We start from the raw sequence: 18,272 nt of genomic DNA, 5'->3' as shown, positions 1-18,272 counted from the left end.
TCCCACCAGATGGACGTAAGCCCTCCGGGGATCAGCACTGCACATCAGCGGGGCATGGGGATGCTGCACTCATTCCATGTGTGCCAAATAGCCAATTGCTTGGAAGGGTAACTTCACATCAGGATTACGAGTTTTGTTTTTTTTCTGAGTTCACTAGGAGAGCAGCAGAAACACAGGAAAACACAGCACCATCTCCCTGGATGAGCACCCTGTTCCGCCGTCCTGCTTTCCCACAGTGAGACCTAAAGCCACTGAAAGCAAAGTCGCCAGAAGTTCACCCAGCGGTCCTAAGCTGCCTTGGAGGCTCAGTTCTGCGTTACGTGATGCTACCACACAGCAGCACCAAGTTTTATGGTGGATTATGGGGCTCCTTCATTGCTGAAGTCTCTGTCCTTAAAACACGCTAGATAAGCATCTCGTCCCCATCAGCAATGGAAGCTCTGAAGGAGCTTTCTGAAAAGGAACAGGGAGTAACCCCAGCCAGTTTTCCATTTCAGCCTCTCATATGCCATACTCCGAGGGAAGAGGCACTAAGGAGAAGGTATTGCTCATCTGCTTGCCTGCTGTAGAAAATTCAGTGGTCTGTCGAGCTAGTGTTCTAGGAGTGAGATGGGAGAACCCAGAACTCTTGTGTAGTCCTTGACACCATTTCATAAAGGAACACTTGATTATGCAGATCAACTTTTTGAGTGATGTGCACACGCTAGCATACATAAGGATGAAGAAATGCACCCAAAATGTCTATGCTTAGAGAGTACATCTTCTGACTGCTGTAAACTTTGTTGGGCAAAGTGCCTTTGTAAGACCTGACCCTCCATATAAGCCAAGGAAATCCAAAAGCTAATTCCATCCATTATCTTCAGTCTAACCCCTCAGGGTCCTGTTCATCACCGTCAGGAGTAGCAACTTCAAAGGAGCAGGGACGTGAAATCCATGCTGACAACCATGCCGCTACCAATACAAAGTGTCCCCAGCTCCAGAGAGCTATTACCTGTAACTCTGGGAGCTTTGTCAGAGCCAGACAAGGCCACAGGCTGTGATGGCAGCAGTGGACCTGAATATTTTGGCTTTGAAGGGCACGCTCCTATCACAGCTGCTCTGCAACAGCTCTCCATCGGAGATGAAACTGCTTTTCTTACTGGCCAGAGTCCCTCGATCCACGACGGCCACAACCCAGCTGCGTATACAGATGCTGGAGATCTGCAATATCGACTGGCTGGGTAGGACAAAGGCAATGACAGACAACGTCTCCTGGGGTATCAGAGCTAATTCCCAAGCAGGAGGAGGCTGCTGACTTCTCTAACCGAACATCTCCATGTATTTGTACTTTACAATTCCCTGAAGAGGTAAAGAGAATCTAGCCTATTTAGGTACCATTTTGACTAGCAAAATGAGATGTCAGTTCTCACTCTAGCATCTCGGTCTCCATTTTTAATCAGTCCCAGTGTCTTCCCCAAAGGGATAATCTCCACGTCCCAGTGGCACATGAACATTTTTATACATAGAGCTTGCACTGTTTAGTGTGGGCTGCACAAATCAAACCTGAAAGGGCCCCAAGAGGGGAGAGAAAGGGGAGGGTGGAGGGGGAGAAGGAAAGGGAAGGTCTGAGGCTAAACCAGTCCTGTTATTTTTATATCCGAATTATGTAAACGAGAGAAGTGTTGAGAGAAATTTTAATTCGCTAATCATCTCTCAGGTTGATTAGTAGCAGTGTGCATGTGGGGGAGAGGACACCCAGTAAACTGACCCTGGCAATGATCAGGAAACCCAAAGGCTTAGGTCTTGCACCCAGGGGCAAGCGCAGTGACAGAGAAGCATGCTTGCATTCCTAAATATATAAATATATATATCCACAAGGAAGAAGAAAATTAAAGTAAATGATATTTTAAAAAAAAACAAAAACCAAACCAAACCAAACCAAACCAAACAAACAAACCAAAAAAAAAAAAAAGGCTGGCTTGTCAGGGGTTGGGGATGAGAAGGCTCCGGTGTGTGTACTTACATAGAGGTCAGCACCGTAAAATCCGTCCTGGTAAACCACACTGCAGAAAATCCACACAAAAACAAAAAAACAAAAAACAAAAAACAAAAGAACAGAAAACACATTCCGGTTATTGAGGACGGCAGCATGCACATGCGTTTTACACAGGCAGGTGATGTATGAATCCACAACCTGGGCTTTTGGCAGGAGCAAATCAGCAAGAGAATGTGTGTGCGCACGCACGCTAGACGGCTCCAAGTCATCTTCCATGGCATGCAAAGGGGAAGGGGCGGGCAGAGGGGGAGACAGTATGCGAAGGAGAGAGGGAGGGGAACAACCATGTTGTACGATAAGAATAGACTCAAAAAGATCTGATGTCCTGAAGAAGAGAAACAAGGGTTTAGAAACCTCCACTCTGTTTTGGTTTTGGTTTTTGTGTGTTTTTTTGTTGTTGTTTTTTTTCTCCTGGAATTGTTTAAGTTACCCCCTACACACATGGAGACATTGGCTTCATGAAGTGGGCTTGGAAATCGAGAAGCCCCTCAGAAGGCATCCCACAGGGGCCGGAATCACCTATGCCAGAAGCACGTTTCAGAGAGTTGTGTGCAATGATTTATTTGAGCTCTGCGGGGCTGCTTGGCTTTGTTTCTGACATCCATACATCACCTGCTTTTACCCTGCACATTAGACATGCGATAAGATTTGGCTGATCACACAAGCATGCAAAGTATTATTATTCAGCATCTTAAAGAACCGATGCAACACCTCAGGAAAACAAGTCAATCAATTCTGATCAAAGTAAACACAGAGAAATGTAATTGAAAAGAAAAAACCAAAAATACCCACAATGCATTGCTTTCACAAGCAGAGATAATGAGCTAAAAAGGTTAGGTGACTGGTCCAAGGTCCGAGAATTGGAAGGTGCGGTGGGAGTCCCTGGTAGTAACGACATATTCCAGAGCAGAGAGGAGCAACTGGGAGGGTTTCCATGGGATGGTGCCTTTTCTGTTTTAGGCCATTTGTTTTTTCTTTCTCTCAGAACTTCAAGCAGGAAAATCGATAAACCAGAGCCTGGGCTTCCCAGAGAGCCACCCTTACCAGAGCATTTGCTAGCGTAGGACTACGCAGCTTGCTTTGGGGACAGGGGTTGGGGAAGGATGAGGAAGGAAGACAGGGTACGCCCCCCACCCGTGTGCGTTCAAGCGTGTCCTTTGTACTGAGGAATTTCCTCTTGCTTTGTCCTCTGAACAGCTCCGCACAAACTCACTCAAGGCTTTAAAAAGCATCAGCCCCACCATCTGCGATATTCGTGGACCTAATGTGCATGGCTTACCAGTAGCATTAAGGAAAAAGGAGGAGTGCTAGCTTTTCTTTTAATTATTATTTTTTTCCTCATCAGATGGAATGTGAAATGCTGCCAAGAGCCTGCCACCCTCAGACACCCACCTACTGTAAGGCACGCACACAGAAAAAAAGCCCAGCGTATCTTGCCAAAATTCTGCATGCTATTACTAAAAAAAAAAAAATATAAAAAAGAAATTTGTTGCAGAGTTAGCTACTGCTTGAATAATTTAGTCTTGCTGTCTTCCCCAGGAAAAGTACACTCCATTCCCAATGGACAGAGTTACTGTTGTCTCCAAGAGCGCTGGGAGCAGATATGAAGATAGAGACCCTTGTTAGAGGAAGAGGGGAGCCACTTCAGCAGGGAGAAGCAGGCCGTAAGATCATGTTTCTTGAAGCTAAATTTTTACAACCACATAACAAAGAATTTGGCTCCTGGGGCAGTGACTTACATTGCTGGGTTCTCTATCTAGGATCTGGAGTGTTTTAGCAGTGATACTCCACCTGCTCCTGCAGGAAAGGCAAATGCATGACAGAGGAAGTGACTTGGTTTATGAACAGGTTAGCAGTTTTAACAGTTATTCCAAACACAACCAGTTGGATTAACAAAAGCATTACCACATTGGATCAGGCCACTGTTCGTGTAACTTAGAATCCTGTCAGCAAGAGATGCTAGCATCAGCTCTCCAGAGAAAACTGCAAGGAACACTAGTAGCATGTAAGAGTAAGACTTCCTAAGTTCAAGCAACCAAGCACACATGCATCCTGTCTCTCCTTCAGTTAGGACCTAACTGATACCGACTGCCAGCGCTGAAATTTAGCAAGGTTTATTTACATGCTAAAACATCCACAGCTGTGATTCTTAACGTTGGCAAAAGCTTCACTTGAGAACCACAGAGACCATTCTGGTTACATAGACTGACCAGAAGCGTAAAGCAGCCCCATCAAATCTCAGTGGCATCTGTGAAAAGCCCAATAGATGAGCTAAGCCATCCATGAGAACCAGGCATATGCTGATTTTGTAAAGCAGCCATCGTATCATTAATCGAGCTGTACCAACATTTGACTGTGTTATAAAAGGAACCAAAACCAACCAACCAAAGCAAAACAAACAACAACAACAAAAAACACAAAGATCACTACTGCCTTATGTCTAGTCTGACTTTTATCTACTTCTTTGAGTCAGAAAATCTTCTACATTTTACACTCCTAGACTAAATTACACTTTACTATAATAAGCCTGCTCTTCATAGATGTGTACCTAATGAACATGAACAAGCCAATGCCTAACCTACAGTTTGAGAAATAAAATTGATTGAGCTTACTTAGTTGGAAGAATTTTACAGTAGGCATGTTTGGTTTCTTTTTTTTTTTTTTTCCAGGCTTTGATTTAGTTCTTACAGCTTTCGGTCTGAAGTGCAATTTGTCAGCTTTCGTTTAGAAAGCAAGGCCGCTGCAAATCAGGGCAATATTCCAGCACTGGCTTTAGTCACGCTATAGACTAAAGGTTATGAAGCCTCCATCCTAGTATTGAATGCTGCCTCAGTTACACGCTGAAGGTTGCATTTTGTGTTCTGAGGTCAGGCTTGGGTGACTATCTAAATGGTCTGAGCAATTGCTTTCTACTGTATGAATAACCTTCCCTGGATAAACATCCATGTCTGTACGTACCTTTTACATATGATTTAGTAAATCTTTGCTTTAGATCCTGAAAAAAAGTGTGTATTAAGAATGGTAACATTTCTTGCACCTTCCTCTGGAGCATCTAGCACTACAGATGCTGTCAAATATGATGCTAACCTGAACAGCCCTCAGGTCTGATCCAGCATGGCAATTCCAACAAGCTTGTATTATTCTACATTCCGTATTTTTTGAATTCTGCTAAGCTCACACATTCAGTGGTACTGTTAATTTTTAAAATGTATTCAAGTATTAAAACATATTTTTAAAGTTTTGTGAAAATCAGTTCCCTCTACCAGGTCTGAGTTAACCTGCAGATTACTGTCTTCTTCCACAAGACTCTAAACCTCGATCATTCATGTGCTGCTGACTGATCTTATGGTGTCAGCTTTCCACTGGCCAGGAAGAAAGCAACTGATGCAGGATTAGGTGTCAGGAACATGTGACTGCCCTGACTCGGTGGAGGTCAGCAGTGCCCACACAGAGCTGTGGCTGTCCTACAGGTTACTGCAACACAGAACTGAATAGCACAACTTATTCCATAAGGAATCAAATTCCATCTACAAAATAGCACGTAAAGACTCCAACTATGATGACAATAAACACCAGAATTGGTTAATTGCATCCCAGTGGTTGGGATGAGGGGCAGTTCTGGGCCATTTCTGAAGACAATTTGTTTACTGCTGTCCCACACATATTTACTGGATAGCACACTGCCCATGAAGACACTAAATCTGTCAGCAGCGTCAGACAAACCCAACATAATGTAAGTAGAGTCACAAGACAGTATTTGGAAGGGACAACCGTTGGATCCTGGCCCATATTCCAAACAGAAATAAACCCTATACAGGGGACTCAGGCTGCTTTTAAATCAAAGACAGGGCTCGAGTCCCTCCTGGTGCAGCCCTGGTGACAGCCTCTCCGAGGAATGATCTAGCTGTTATGCCCGGAGTGAAGCACACGAGCCCCCTCCCCGGTGCAAGTGCTGCATATCCTCCTAGGCGGCAGCACTTAGCTCAGCTTTGCTTCTCTGTTTCACTGTGGAGCATTTCCTAATCAAACAGAGCTGGGTCATTTTTTGAGCAACAGACAGACAAGCTGCAGGTCAGAGGCTATGGTTAGAGGACGTACAATATGAACTAAGAGCAGCGGCAAAGAGAGGTGGATCTACAAGTCCAGAAGAACCGCTCCATTCAGAAAGCTTATGTGTTCAGGCAGGAGGTTTCATTTGAAGTCTTTGGGTGAATTAAATACAAACATTGCCAGATTTGTCTGAGAGCAAAGCTAGACAGATACGTGACCACTGCAGCTTGCTTCCTTCAGCTCCACTTTAAATATCAAATGGGACTCTAACAAGAAAGGGCTGCAGAAGCTCTCCCCACTTCATTTGCTACAGAAGGAATTGCAAGCTTATCCGGCACGCATTGAGCCAGATCCTTACATCAATGTGTGTGGTTTCCTCTTCTCTTTTTGATAATAATAATAAAAAAAGTCATTTATTTTCTTCCCTTCTGGGGCTAGTCTGAGGGGGCAAATAAAAGGGTCAATCCGTTTTTCCCTGTTGGAGGATTCATCCCTACTCCTACTCTTTCTGAGAAACTTGCCTGGAAAATATGGCAAACAAATTGCAGAGACAGGCAATATGAATAAACCATCAAAATCAGAAACAAAAAAAGGAAGGGATTTGCCGATTTATCTGTCATTCCATCACGCTTAAACGAACAAACAAAACCCCCAAACAAAACCCACATACAAACCTGGTTCCCTGTACTCTGAAGAGCAGAATACTCTTTGGTAACAGAATCTCTATTCCACTGCATTACTAGTGAAAAGTCAGAGGGCAGAGAAGTGTTCTGAGGCCACGCATTCACCATCGCTTCATACAACAGTTAGAAGAATGCTGCACTCTCATTCTCCCTGTATCCCAAACACTCCCAACTTCAAATTAATGGACTTGATTAATCTTTGTTTTAAACCTTTTTAAACTGTCTCCAACAAAGAAAGCAAATCCATTGTGGGTAACTGGCTCTTCTGTATCCTACTGTCAGATGGTGAGGCATGAAGGTAATGGATAATATTCCTCATTCCTGGTAAGAAAACCACAAGGGAGCGCAGAGAGTACAAACGTTTCAGAAATCTTAGACCTCTCTTTGCATCCTTCTCAGTAGCGCTACAATGTATTGGGTCAATGGATGACAAATACCAGGCAGACAAATTGAGAAATTATGAGAAGGAGTACATCAGCACTTTAGGCTGCTGCAAGAACCGAAAATTGTTTCAGGCAAAATTTAGGTTTGCCCCCATTGGATGCCATCGTGTGCAGAACGCTCTTGCACTTGCAATATCCTGCCTCTCACCATCCGGACAATTTTAGTTACGTTTTTGTTAGCCAATCAGCTATTTGACACGGTTGTGCAGAGCACTCTGCTCTTGTGACCAGTGCTTACCCTGGGTAGGCAGGGATGGCTGTGGGAGGTACTGCCCGGACTGCCCCATAAACCGTCCTTCCTCGGCCCCTCAGGTGGGCTCCCCGAAACGCGGCTGCTGTGGTGGCTGCAGTTGGATAGGGGAAGCCTGGAACTGTAAAGACAGACAAGGTGGAGGGTGAAAAGGATCCGAGCTCCTGCCCAGGGAACAACCGCCTGCTTCAAACAAAGTGACACAATAGCTCCACAGCGGTGGGACGTTTTGCATCAATCCTGCAGAGGGGCATGCTTCTATCCCAGCAAGCATCGGATACATACGTCCTGCTACACCATGGCCTTCAGGGGAAGAGGGGTTGCAGAGAGGTTTGGCATGCAAGAGGTTAATGCTTTGGCATGCCTTGCCCACCACAAACAGGGTACAAATCCCCCCCTTCTGACACCGCCATGCAGACTGGTTAGAGTCCGAGAAGCGCAGAGAGTTACTATCAATACAGCAGGCGGCTCTTCCAAAACTGCAGAGGCTCTTTAAAATAATTTGTCAAGAGGCCCTTAAAGTCAATCAACTTACATCAGTCTCTTCCCTCCTTTCCCCTCCCACTCTTTGCCACCCAATCCTCTGTATGTTCATTTTAAAGCCTGAAAGACAAGATAGCCCATATAACAGCAGCAGAAACTTCCCATAAAGTGCCAGCTTTCTGAGAGCCCCTCTTCACTTAAAAAGCGTGACCAGGACCCGGCCCCACGCCTAGCGGGGGCCTGCTTTATTATGCTTTACGCTGGCGTTAACTGGCTCATGACCAAACGATGTAAAGCCCCAGAGGCATCTGCAAATACTGTAAGGAGCAGATGCCCAGAAGGGAGCGAGTCGCCAGGCACGAACCCAACCCAGCGCGCGTCCAGGTGCATGCCACCGGGGGCCCTGCAGACTCGTGGTTTAGCAGCGTGTATAATATGTACTTTGTAGGGATTTGTCCGTTTGCTTTCTTTCGTTTCAAAGGGGCCGGGGTGGGGGGTGGGGGGAACCAAGGGAATGGCCTATTCCTCGCACACACCCTCCCCTTGTTCTGCAGCCTCCTGATCGCTCAGAGACCCATTCACCGGCACAGAAACACACTGCGGATGAACAAGTTACGGCCACTGCACGGTAGACTTGGGCTAGTGGTAAACTCCTTCCCAGCGAGACCCATCCTGTCAAGTATATATTATACAGACTGGAGAGAAGGGAAACAGGTCATAGTTAACTCAAGCACAGCAACAATACAGGGGCCAATGGGGGCTACTTACTGATTAAAGGAATGTAAGTGTTAATACCCCCCCTTCCTGACAGGGGCACTGCGGCGTCATTGCCCAGCGAGACATCTGCTTGAAAGCTGGACGCTAATTTAATTTTAGAAAGAATAAAAAAAAAAAAAAAAAAAAAAAGAACGTAAAAAGGTTATAAAGAAACAGCAAATTGAGAACATAAACAAACACCACTGCAGTTAAATGGCAGAAGTGGAAGTGTCTACTTAAGCTCTACCTGCATATAACTCAGGGCCGTACACCGCTCCAACCACAGGACTCAACTTCCAACCTGCAACAACAAAGACTGCAGTGAATGCCAAAATCTACACCAAGAGAAGGAGCAGGCAGCGTGGGTACGGGGAACAGTCTCTTGCATGCGCCCCAGCAGCTTCACATGCAGCAGCAGCTCTTTCCCAATTTCGGCTTCACCTCAATCCCCCTTGGTGTAGATGGAGGCCAACTGCCTTCTCCTAATGTCAAGCTCTAGGTACGGGTCGCTGTACTGGAGGGAACAGCCAAACGTCAGCTGATCCTCAGCAGGGCATGCACGCCGTTGAGGGAATGCCAACTACCTTATATGCATGTTTGCCACGAGCACCGTGCGACCCTGAATTCTCGGCGTGACCCTTGCTGTCAGCTCCTCCACGCATTCAGGGGAACGCCGTGGATCCAAAGGCTCTCTAAAGCCAGCGGCCCAGCCTCTCATCCCAGGGAGGTCAATTTACATCCTTAAATACTCGAATCACCGTTCTGTCCTGATTGCTAGAGATCTAAAAAGCACCGGTGATGGAGATTTCCTCGCTAACTGAATTACACAACTATATTGCACAGAAGCAATTCATTCTATTCATTTCACATTTGCTCCTCTCTGTGTTATTTTAGCATTTCCTGCCTTTTTTGTGCTTCTTTTCAGATGAAAGCTTTCCCAGAGAATTGGTTTTAAGATCGTCTGGGTAATTGGCAAGAACTGAAAATCATCAACACAAAAAATACAAGAGATAACCCTTCAGGTTATTGCTGGCCTGCCACTGTAGAAGGGGTCTGAGGAGAAATATGTTCCCCGGTCAGATCTAGAGACCTGTCATCTTCCCCCCCTTCTCTCTGGGGAGAAGATGGGTGTAAAGCTAACAACTTGATCTGGGCTGGCCTCCACCGAGCATGGTAAGGGATGGAGAGACCTTACCTGTTCAGCTAGCAATCACACAGGCATTTCTATTGAAATAAATCCATACCCTTCCTCTCTGTCTTGATTTAGGAGTCCTGACACACTCACTGCACTTTTACCACCCCTACCCAGCCCAGAAACCACAAGAACAACTTTGTGGGCTGCAGCCCATCAGCACCACCCCTTCACCTGCTGGCAGAGCGTCACCGAGAGATGCAACACGCTCCTCCACAAGGCTGGGCATGCTGCCCTGTACTGCCACCTCGACGGCAAAATACTAATGCAATGGTGGCAATGACAGGACTGGGATCAGCCCCTGAATTTAACAGCGATTGTACCACTGCTTATCAGTGTGCCTTAAGCCTGGCCTAATACCGAGTGCCTCTACATAGTTGTAAAGCAGATACTGCTGCCTGATAAAGCAAAACGCTCCTGCCTGCTATCATCTATCACAAGTCACTGGTTGATACCATTAGCCGTACGTGTTTTCTGTCCCTGTTTTCAAGACAATGTAATATGGCTGTGTTGCCTTTTACTGCAAAAATTCCTAACTCTGCTCAAACACTAAAACTCAGAATCCCGGTCCTTCTGCCTGTCCCCATGTCCCCAGTTCTGTAACCAAAAAACGTGATTTGCCAAGGGCCACACAAGTCAGCAGCAGAGCCACAAATAAAATTTGTATCTTCTGACTTCTGAGTCTAATGTGGAATCAAAACAGATTCTTGCACTAGCAACTAGCTATGCTTAGTTTCCTGCATTGCTGTAGCTGTTCAGGAACATTTCCAGGCCAAGAAGAATTTTTCCTGCCTGGTTCAGGACAAAGACTCAAATTCAAAATGTGTATCAAAGCAGCACTCAGTTCTGTCAGGAGAAGAATGATTTTCTTATGCTATATGGGTCTATGCAATGAAATGACAGCACAGACAGAAGAACCTAGATATCCCAGTGAAACAGGGTTCTTCATTAACCAAACAACTTGGTCTTTCTCTATTCAGGTTCACTGGAAAATGGCTGAATACCAGACACAGCCTGTAACAAGCGAACACATGAACAGCCCAATGCCTCTGCTTTCCCAGCTGCTTGGGGGCAGTTGTACTTTTACTTCTAGAACCGAAACTGAGATATATCCAGCTCCTTGGATTATACTCCATTTGCATTTAGGTATTTAGGTGACGGCCGTCCCTCTGCAGACTGGCGCAGCATCACCTTGCAGCGGTGGCAGGTGACACATCAGACCTTGGGCTCTTTTTCTAGCTTGGCCACAGTGGGCACGTCACTACTCCTCTCTGCCCTGACTTCTCCACCTGAAAAATGGTATTCCTCCATAAACTCTTAAGAGTTACACTGAAGCATGACGCTGTAGATCAGGGCTTGGGAGCTGTTTTTTGGTTTTGGTGGGGGCTTTTTGCTTTGTTTTTTCTTCCCCTGAGGAGGTCCTGATAAAATAGTATGACATTCCCTTCACCAGGAAGCTTTCCTCTTCCTTCTAACCTTTCAGCACATCACTAGTCCAAACAGTCTCTCTTACCATTTGCGTATGGTGTGACCATCTTCTTGTTGGTCATCACTCGCGCCGTGGCATTGTTAACCTAAAAGCAAGAAAGGGGAAGGGGAGGAGAGGGAAGGAAGCAAAGGACATTAGGGAAAACGATGGAAAACTCTCAGCTATCTCACACACACACACACACACACACACATACTATACTTCTCTGAGCAAAAAAAAATTAAATAACTAATTTTACAAAAATGCAGTTATTTAAATTACTTTTAACAATTGCCATTTAATTTTAAACATTACAGCTAAACATGGCATTTAAAAATTATGCATCAAACAAAAGGCCAACAAGAGTAACGTGCAGATTCTCAGACACCCTGCCACCCCTTGGCACGTGTGGTTATTCCCAGCTCACCGATCTCAAGGGCAAAACCTTGGTGATTCATTCTGTCCAGACTCTGTTCAAGTGGCAGCAACCACATCTGCAGCCCAGGACAGGGAAACTGAAGCAGGTGCTGCACAAGCTGCCCTGTTCCTCAAGCTCTCCACTGGGCTGGGGCTCACAGGTCGCAGGCAGGTTGACTGCTTAGACAGGAAACCTGGAGTCCCTCAGCTTCAGATTCGAACTGCCAAGGTTTGAGGAGGTTTTAGGAATGCCACTGAGTGTTTGGACAGTCCTTGTTCACCAATTCCTCCCCATCACTCTCAAATCTTTTTCCAAATTGTTTTAACCCCCCGAGACACAAATCTCTGGGAGCAAAGAGAAGCAATGCATAGTGGAAGAGCTGAGTCTCTTGTTGTTGTTGTTGTTTTATGCTGCCCTCCACCCTCTTTACAGAGCTCTGCATCGTTCCAAGCGGTTTGATTGCTCAAGCAAGTGGGGTGTTACCACAGAGATGGTGCTGATAAAGAAAAGATGGACCAGTTCGGAAGCCAAGTTACTGCAGCCCCGTGTCAGACAGCCTCAAAGTTCTTGCAAGGAGGGTGAAGTTTTATCCAACATCAATAATTTATCAAAGCACATGCCAAATGGGAACTCAGGCTAGGGTTAAGAAGAACAAAAATAATAATTACTGTAAAAATCAGAGCTGCTCTAGGCCCTTGAGACTTATGGAAAGGTGAGAGTGCGCGGGGTGGGGAATCTGGAACTACATTTACTCTTGCTTCAGCCCCAAAACAATAGAAACATTACACATTTAAAAAAGAAAGAATGGGAAACAACAATGATGAGACTGAGAGCATGCAGTTAAACACACACAGATAAAAGAAAGAAAAAAAAAAAAAACACAATTGATTCGGGGGTGGGGAGGGAGGAGGGAGGAGATAGGGTCTCACAGACAATCATTAAGATGGAGCGAGTGCCTGAAATCAGCTGCTACAGCAAAGTGCAACACAAGCACTTAAAGGAAAAATTGCCAGAACCGATCAGAAACCACCAGTCAGCAAAGAGACCAACAGCTGCATTTAACCGAGTAAAGAAATAAACCGGGGAGGGGAGGGAGAGAGAAAGAAAGAAAGGGAAGGAGCGGTAACAGCTACAAACAGGTCTCAGAAAGAGAGAGCGGCAGAAAGAAGGGGCAGGAGAGAGAGAAGAGGAAATGGGTGCATTAATAAAAACCAGCCAAACTGGAGTTCAGTAACTCTGAGTAAGATGTGCAAGGGGAAATCACCATGAAGTCAGTAATCAAACAGCTCAGACTGCTACAAAACGATATGTACATCCAAAGTCCAGGCGGCATTACTCAACAGCATTGAAAATAAAAGGGGGAGAGGGAGGAAGGAGGCGGGTGGGGACAACAAGTCAAATCACATTTTGTAGTGTTAATGTGAGATGGCAGATGGATTTTTTCTTTCTTATTTAATTTTGCTCTTTTTTTTTTTGTAATTTTAAGAAAAATTAAAAAAGAAAAATTAAAAAAAAAAAGCTTCTTCTCTAGCGCTTTTGTTTCACTTACCGCCAACTCGTACCATCGCCAGCATTGTGTATAGTTACCATGGAAAGAGTGAGTCAAGTGGAGGGCCCTAAACCCTAAACCATCGAAAAGGGAAATAAAAAAAACAAAACAAAAAAAAAGCAAAATATGCAGACATCTTACTCAAAACTGCGGCTTTTTTTTTTTTTCGTTGTTTTCATATTCGTTCAATATTTGCACTTTTTTTTTGTTGTTGTTCGTTTGTTTCAAGAGAGAGGGGAGAGAGGGAAGGGCCAGTTAGCCTTCACCACAGTGGAACACCAAACTGGCCAGCGCCAGGCGTGCCCCGTGGCCAACGCCACCCCTTTAGGACCAAAGCGAGAGCGAGAAACGTTTAAGGACCGGCTCCCACCGTGACCGGAGCGGGGTGCGCAGCGCAGCCCACCCCGCGCCTTCTGCCCCGCCGCCCTCCCCGCCCGCCGCGGGCATCGTCTCACACTTGCGTGGAGGAGAACTGGCCTCGGAGGAAAGAGAGGAGACTGGCTGGCCCCCTGCTTTCTGTGCGGACACAGAGTTAGAAGTCGGACAGTACTCTTTCGGTTAGTGTCGTTCAGGCCTGATAACAGGAGATCGGAGCCTCGCAAACTGAAGCAAAGGAAAAAATCAAGACAGCAGAAGGGCAAAAATTTGGAGTGGGTGGGAAAAAAACAAAAAAAAAAAACAAAACCAAAAACAACTCAATAAAAGGAAACGGAAAAGAAAAAAAAATACCCAAAACAACAATAAAAATATTTCGTAAAGGGGGTAAACTTTTATACGTTTCAGTGCGGGGAGGTGAAGGACACAGACACAAACACACACGCACACACAAGACTGGGATCCAAATGTGAAATAAGTGAGGCAAGACACAAAAAGAAATCAAAAGAATAAATATAAAGAAGAAATTGAATTACTGAAGACATGCACCTCGATTTTACGGCCCTCTACCACGGTGCCGTGTAATTTCTCCCTGGCCCTGTCTGCATCAGCACTATTCTCGAAAGTTACGAACCCGAATCCCTGCATGCAGCGGGAGAAGGGGGGAAAACATGCACATCGTTATATATTGAAATACTGATCTCTAGGTAAATAGAGAAAAAATATCACAGTATGAAATCGACATCAGCACAACTCAGCAATAACCTCCTAGAGTCACATTGTTGGTTCATGCATGTTTCGTAAATGAAGGAAATTAAAATTCAATAAAATAAAGGAACTGTAATCATAATAAGAATAATAAGAGTAATTAAAAAAAGAAAACATAAAAGCAATTGAGGCCAGACCAAAAAAGAAGTACAAAGTTACTCGAGACAATTTTTTTTTTTAATTTTTTTCTTTTTTTTTTTTTTTTAATCTTTTTCAAGCTGGTTAGGCCCACGCGGGGCTCCTGCCCTCTCTCTCCCTGACCATGAAGACGCACGCGGTGCCGACCCCACCGCCCCCCCGGCCACGGTACAGGACATTGGCACTGAGCAGCACTCCGTCCTCTTGAGCAACCGCTGCGAGAGAGAGCAGCGAGCTGAGTTCAGGCCTGGCACCAGGGATTCTGCGAAGCTTTGGGCAAATCAAAGACTGAACCTTGCTTTTCCCACCTGTAAAACGGAGACAATAATAATTACCTACCTTGGAGAACGGCTGAGAGGAAGGGCTGTTTGTAAAGCATCCCTTGCAAGCTCTTCAGGGAACAGTTCATGGCTACTCCTACGCCTGTAACCTCCCTAATAACGCACGGGGCCCTGACGGTAAGCAGGGCTTCTAGGTAGCACCAGGAGATGAACACCACTCAGCGTGAAGATTTACAATACTGTGCTGTTCTGGTTTCAAAATTTTCCTACCTTTAAACACCATGCTGGTCTCGAGGGTTAACCTGAACACCTAAATATGGATCTATTGGTAAATGACGTTTTCTTTCTGTCGTTCCTGCCCTACTGCTGCCTCCCTCAGAGCCTGCCACCCATCCCGCCTGGCTGTGTTCTGAGATGGCAACCTATGTGCTGTGGATGACGAATCTCTGCCTAGAAACACTATAAAGTCTGAAAAAATTAACGTGCCCTGCTTGGCGCAGCCACCAAGGCTTGGGGACTACCAAAATGTCCTTTTTTAGAGGGATTTAGGCTTACTGAGCCCACGACAGCACATGCAGCGCTCCCGTCCCACATGCTCATACTGCCATCAATTCATGCGGTCACACAGGAGGGCAGGGGAAGAGATCATGCTCGCTTCCATGGAGGTGAGAGAACTGATGGTCAAGCAGAGCCAACAACACTATGGGACTAGGAATTAGCTGGTAGCAAATGGTATTTTACTACAGACAACCACGAGGAGATACTCTTCATGCCACTGCAGAGAGCGGAGCCAACCAAAAAGCTCAGCTACAGTCTGTTTTTAAGGCACCTTAAGAACAGGAGGAGAACTGGCTCCCGGCTACAAGGCAAATACCACGTTAATGCACAGACAGCAATCCCTGCTGGCTCAGGAGGAGGGAGAACAAAGCCTGCATCTGATGCAATGGAAACTCCTGATGTGAAGCAGAGCACTAGGTAAGGTGAGCGACCCAAAGCACTGGCATGCTAGCCTGGCAGCCCCCTCCATGCAGCTCAGGGTCGGCATGCGTGGACCCCCAAAAACAGCACCCGGATTTCCAGGCACCGTTAGCAACAAGACACAAGCCGGCTGTCGTTCTTAAAGTGCTTTTTTAAAGTCTGTAAAATAGTAATCTTGAAAAGCCCTTTTGTGCATGCTGGCCTTTATCATCCACAGCTAGGTTTCCAGCACAAAACTATTACATATCTGTAAAACATAGTGTGTTGTTTTTTAAAATATTTTTTATTTTATTTTTTTCCTCCAGGAACAGATAATTTAATTTCTTCAGCTTAAAGAATAAAAGGCTATATAAATAAGAAACTGTTGCCTTTTTCTGAACAACATATATGTTTTCTGCAGAAATCAATTTAAATCGGAGCTACAAGAGATCGGGGCTAATGAATCAGTCCAACCGCATGCAACTGTCAAACAGGTTGCAGGGAACTGATAGGGGGGGAGTGTAATAGCAAAGCTGATTATGAAGGGACAGTGTGTTTTATCTGCTTCAAAGAACCCCTACAGAGAAAGGGAAGACTGAGAAATAGAGTAACACGTTTCCCTCTGTTCGATATAATGGGGAAAAAGCACCTTTAAAAAGGTTTGGGGAGGAGGGGAGGTAAAGACTGCAGCAGCAATCTCTATTTCCCTCTTCTCTTTTGACATTAAAATTTTTGTTTGTTCTAGACAATCCTGTAGAGCCTGAATGAGATTTATGTCTTCTGTGATGCTGTGAACTGAGAGCTGGAGAGCAGAGGGAAGGTAATTTTGCAGACATTAGCCTGCGCAGACTAGAACCAACCTAAGACTATTTTAATTCACATTTGTTTGCAATGGATGAAGTCTGTATGGGATTTTAGAAACAGATTATCGTCCAACACCTTTAAACTGATCTTGTATTTTCGGTATTTCTAATAAGTTAAAACAAGAAAGGGTACAATCCGCATGCAGACTATGCAGGAATAATTAACAATGTGAACTAAAACAGAGTTAACTTGATTCTGAACAACTTAACTAATTAACCAGAAGTTTTGTTTCACTGACAGATCCGTCCTTGGCTTATGCAACGCTTTGTTGAAAACCATTTCACGTCAACGCTGAATTAACACTTCACATAGCTGACTATGATAAGAGTCAGTATTTGTGTCCGCTTGGTTAGTCTTCTTAATGCAACCCTTAGACATTCAAATTTTCAATCAGGAAAAATAGGTGAGCCATGCTTGACATTTCTATTACTTCTACGTTTAAAAACTAGCAATTAAATACACATTTTTTTGATGCGGGAGAGAAAACAACACATACATATATTTTTAATTCCTTCTCACAGATGACCTGCAAAGAATAGGGGTTAATTTGTACCCAAATACATATACAACAAACAATTCCCAGTTTTCCCTCCCAAGGTTGTCTTGCCCTTAAAGAAAAAAAAAATAAATTAAAAAGGAGGCAGATAACCAATATTTGCTAGCTCAGGTCTACAGCAAGTACTGGTTTGCCCTGCAGTACTAGGTATGGAGCCAGAGGAAGGGAAGATACAATCCTGGGTTAAAAAAAGACTTAAGGTTTCTAGAATTCAGTTTATACAAATAACTCACATTTAATAAGGCTGTTATGATAACAAGGCTGAATTTTTCAACGTTTCCCCCTCCACAAACTGCCAGGAACTTCTCCCAGGCAGAAAATAAATTTAAACCTCAACATACCCCACAAACACTAAATAAACCCTGCAAAAAAAAAATTTAGGACGTATGAGTAATTTGCAGGGCCAGACTAAGCCCCTTTTTACCCAAAGGTTTATTCAAAGGGCCTGAAGAGACCGAGTAACTGTCACCCTTTTAGTCTGGCCTCAGACTCTGCAATAAATAACAAGCAACATGATGAGCAGTGTAAAAAATAAATAAATAAATGTATATAGAGAGAGTATTTGAACGTTTCCATCTCTGAAGAATGAGAAAGAAAATTTACCATGTAACCGTAAAGGGAGAAATCAAAAGCAGACGGTTCTCCTGGGTGTGGCCAGAACACAGAAATTAAACAAAAAAAACAACAAAAATATAAAATAAAATAAAACAAACAAACAAAACAAAAAACAGGAAATAAAAACAAAGGAAACTAAACAGAGCCCCTTGAAATCCATGCATTGTTAACCCTTTGTTTGTCATGGAGTTTAGACAGTCACCTCAGCAGCAGCGTCTTTGCCTTGTACCCCTAGAGCACGCAGCCAGCAATGGGCTTTGCCTTCCTCTACTGCTGTGCTCTTTAGTTGTTGGGTTGTGGGTTGTTTGGGTTTTTTTTCATGGGGGGGGGGGGGGGGGCGGGCGGGGGGGGGGGGGGGGGGGACACCCAGGAGAACCGTCTGCTTTTGATT

At 44.8% G+C, this 18,272-nt stretch overlaps 1 protein-coding gene across 25 annotated transcripts in view; it reads right to left on the bottom strand.

Annotated features, from left to right (window-relative positions):
* The window catches only part of RBFOX2 (RNA binding fox-1 homolog 2), a 160,079-nt gene that overhangs the window by 8,260 nt on the left and 133,547 nt on the right, over positions 1-18,272 (bottom strand). For 7 of the 25 annotated variants that reach the window (XR_004754750.1, XM_035340222.1, XM_035340318.1 and 4 more), the window contains 6 exons: positions 14,252-14,344; positions 11,406-11,466; positions 8,948-9,001; positions 8,713-8,805; positions 7,450-7,582; positions 2,003-2,042 (listed from right to left, as the gene is read on the bottom strand). Coding sequence is in view for 16 of the 25 variants with exons in the window: in XM_035340222.1 (XP_035196113.1) it covers positions 2,003-2,042; positions 7,450-7,582; positions 8,713-8,805; positions 8,948-9,001; positions 11,406-11,466; positions 14,252-14,344 (474 nt within the window). In the remaining 9 variants the exon portion in view is untranslated. The other 18 variants (XR_004754751.1, XR_004754759.1, XR_004754754.1 and 15 more) reach the window with 12 other exon arrangements.

This window comes from Oxyura jamaicensis, chromosome 1, assembly GCF_011077185.1.
Source record: "Oxyura jamaicensis isolate SHBP4307 breed ruddy duck chromosome 1, BPBGC_Ojam_1.0, whole genome shotgun sequence".
Taxonomy (NCBI): domain Eukaryota; kingdom Metazoa; phylum Chordata; class Aves; order Anseriformes; family Anatidae; genus Oxyura; species Oxyura jamaicensis.
The sequence above is the reverse complement of the archived record's forward strand: the minus strand, read 5'-3'. Positions and strand labels throughout refer to the sequence as shown.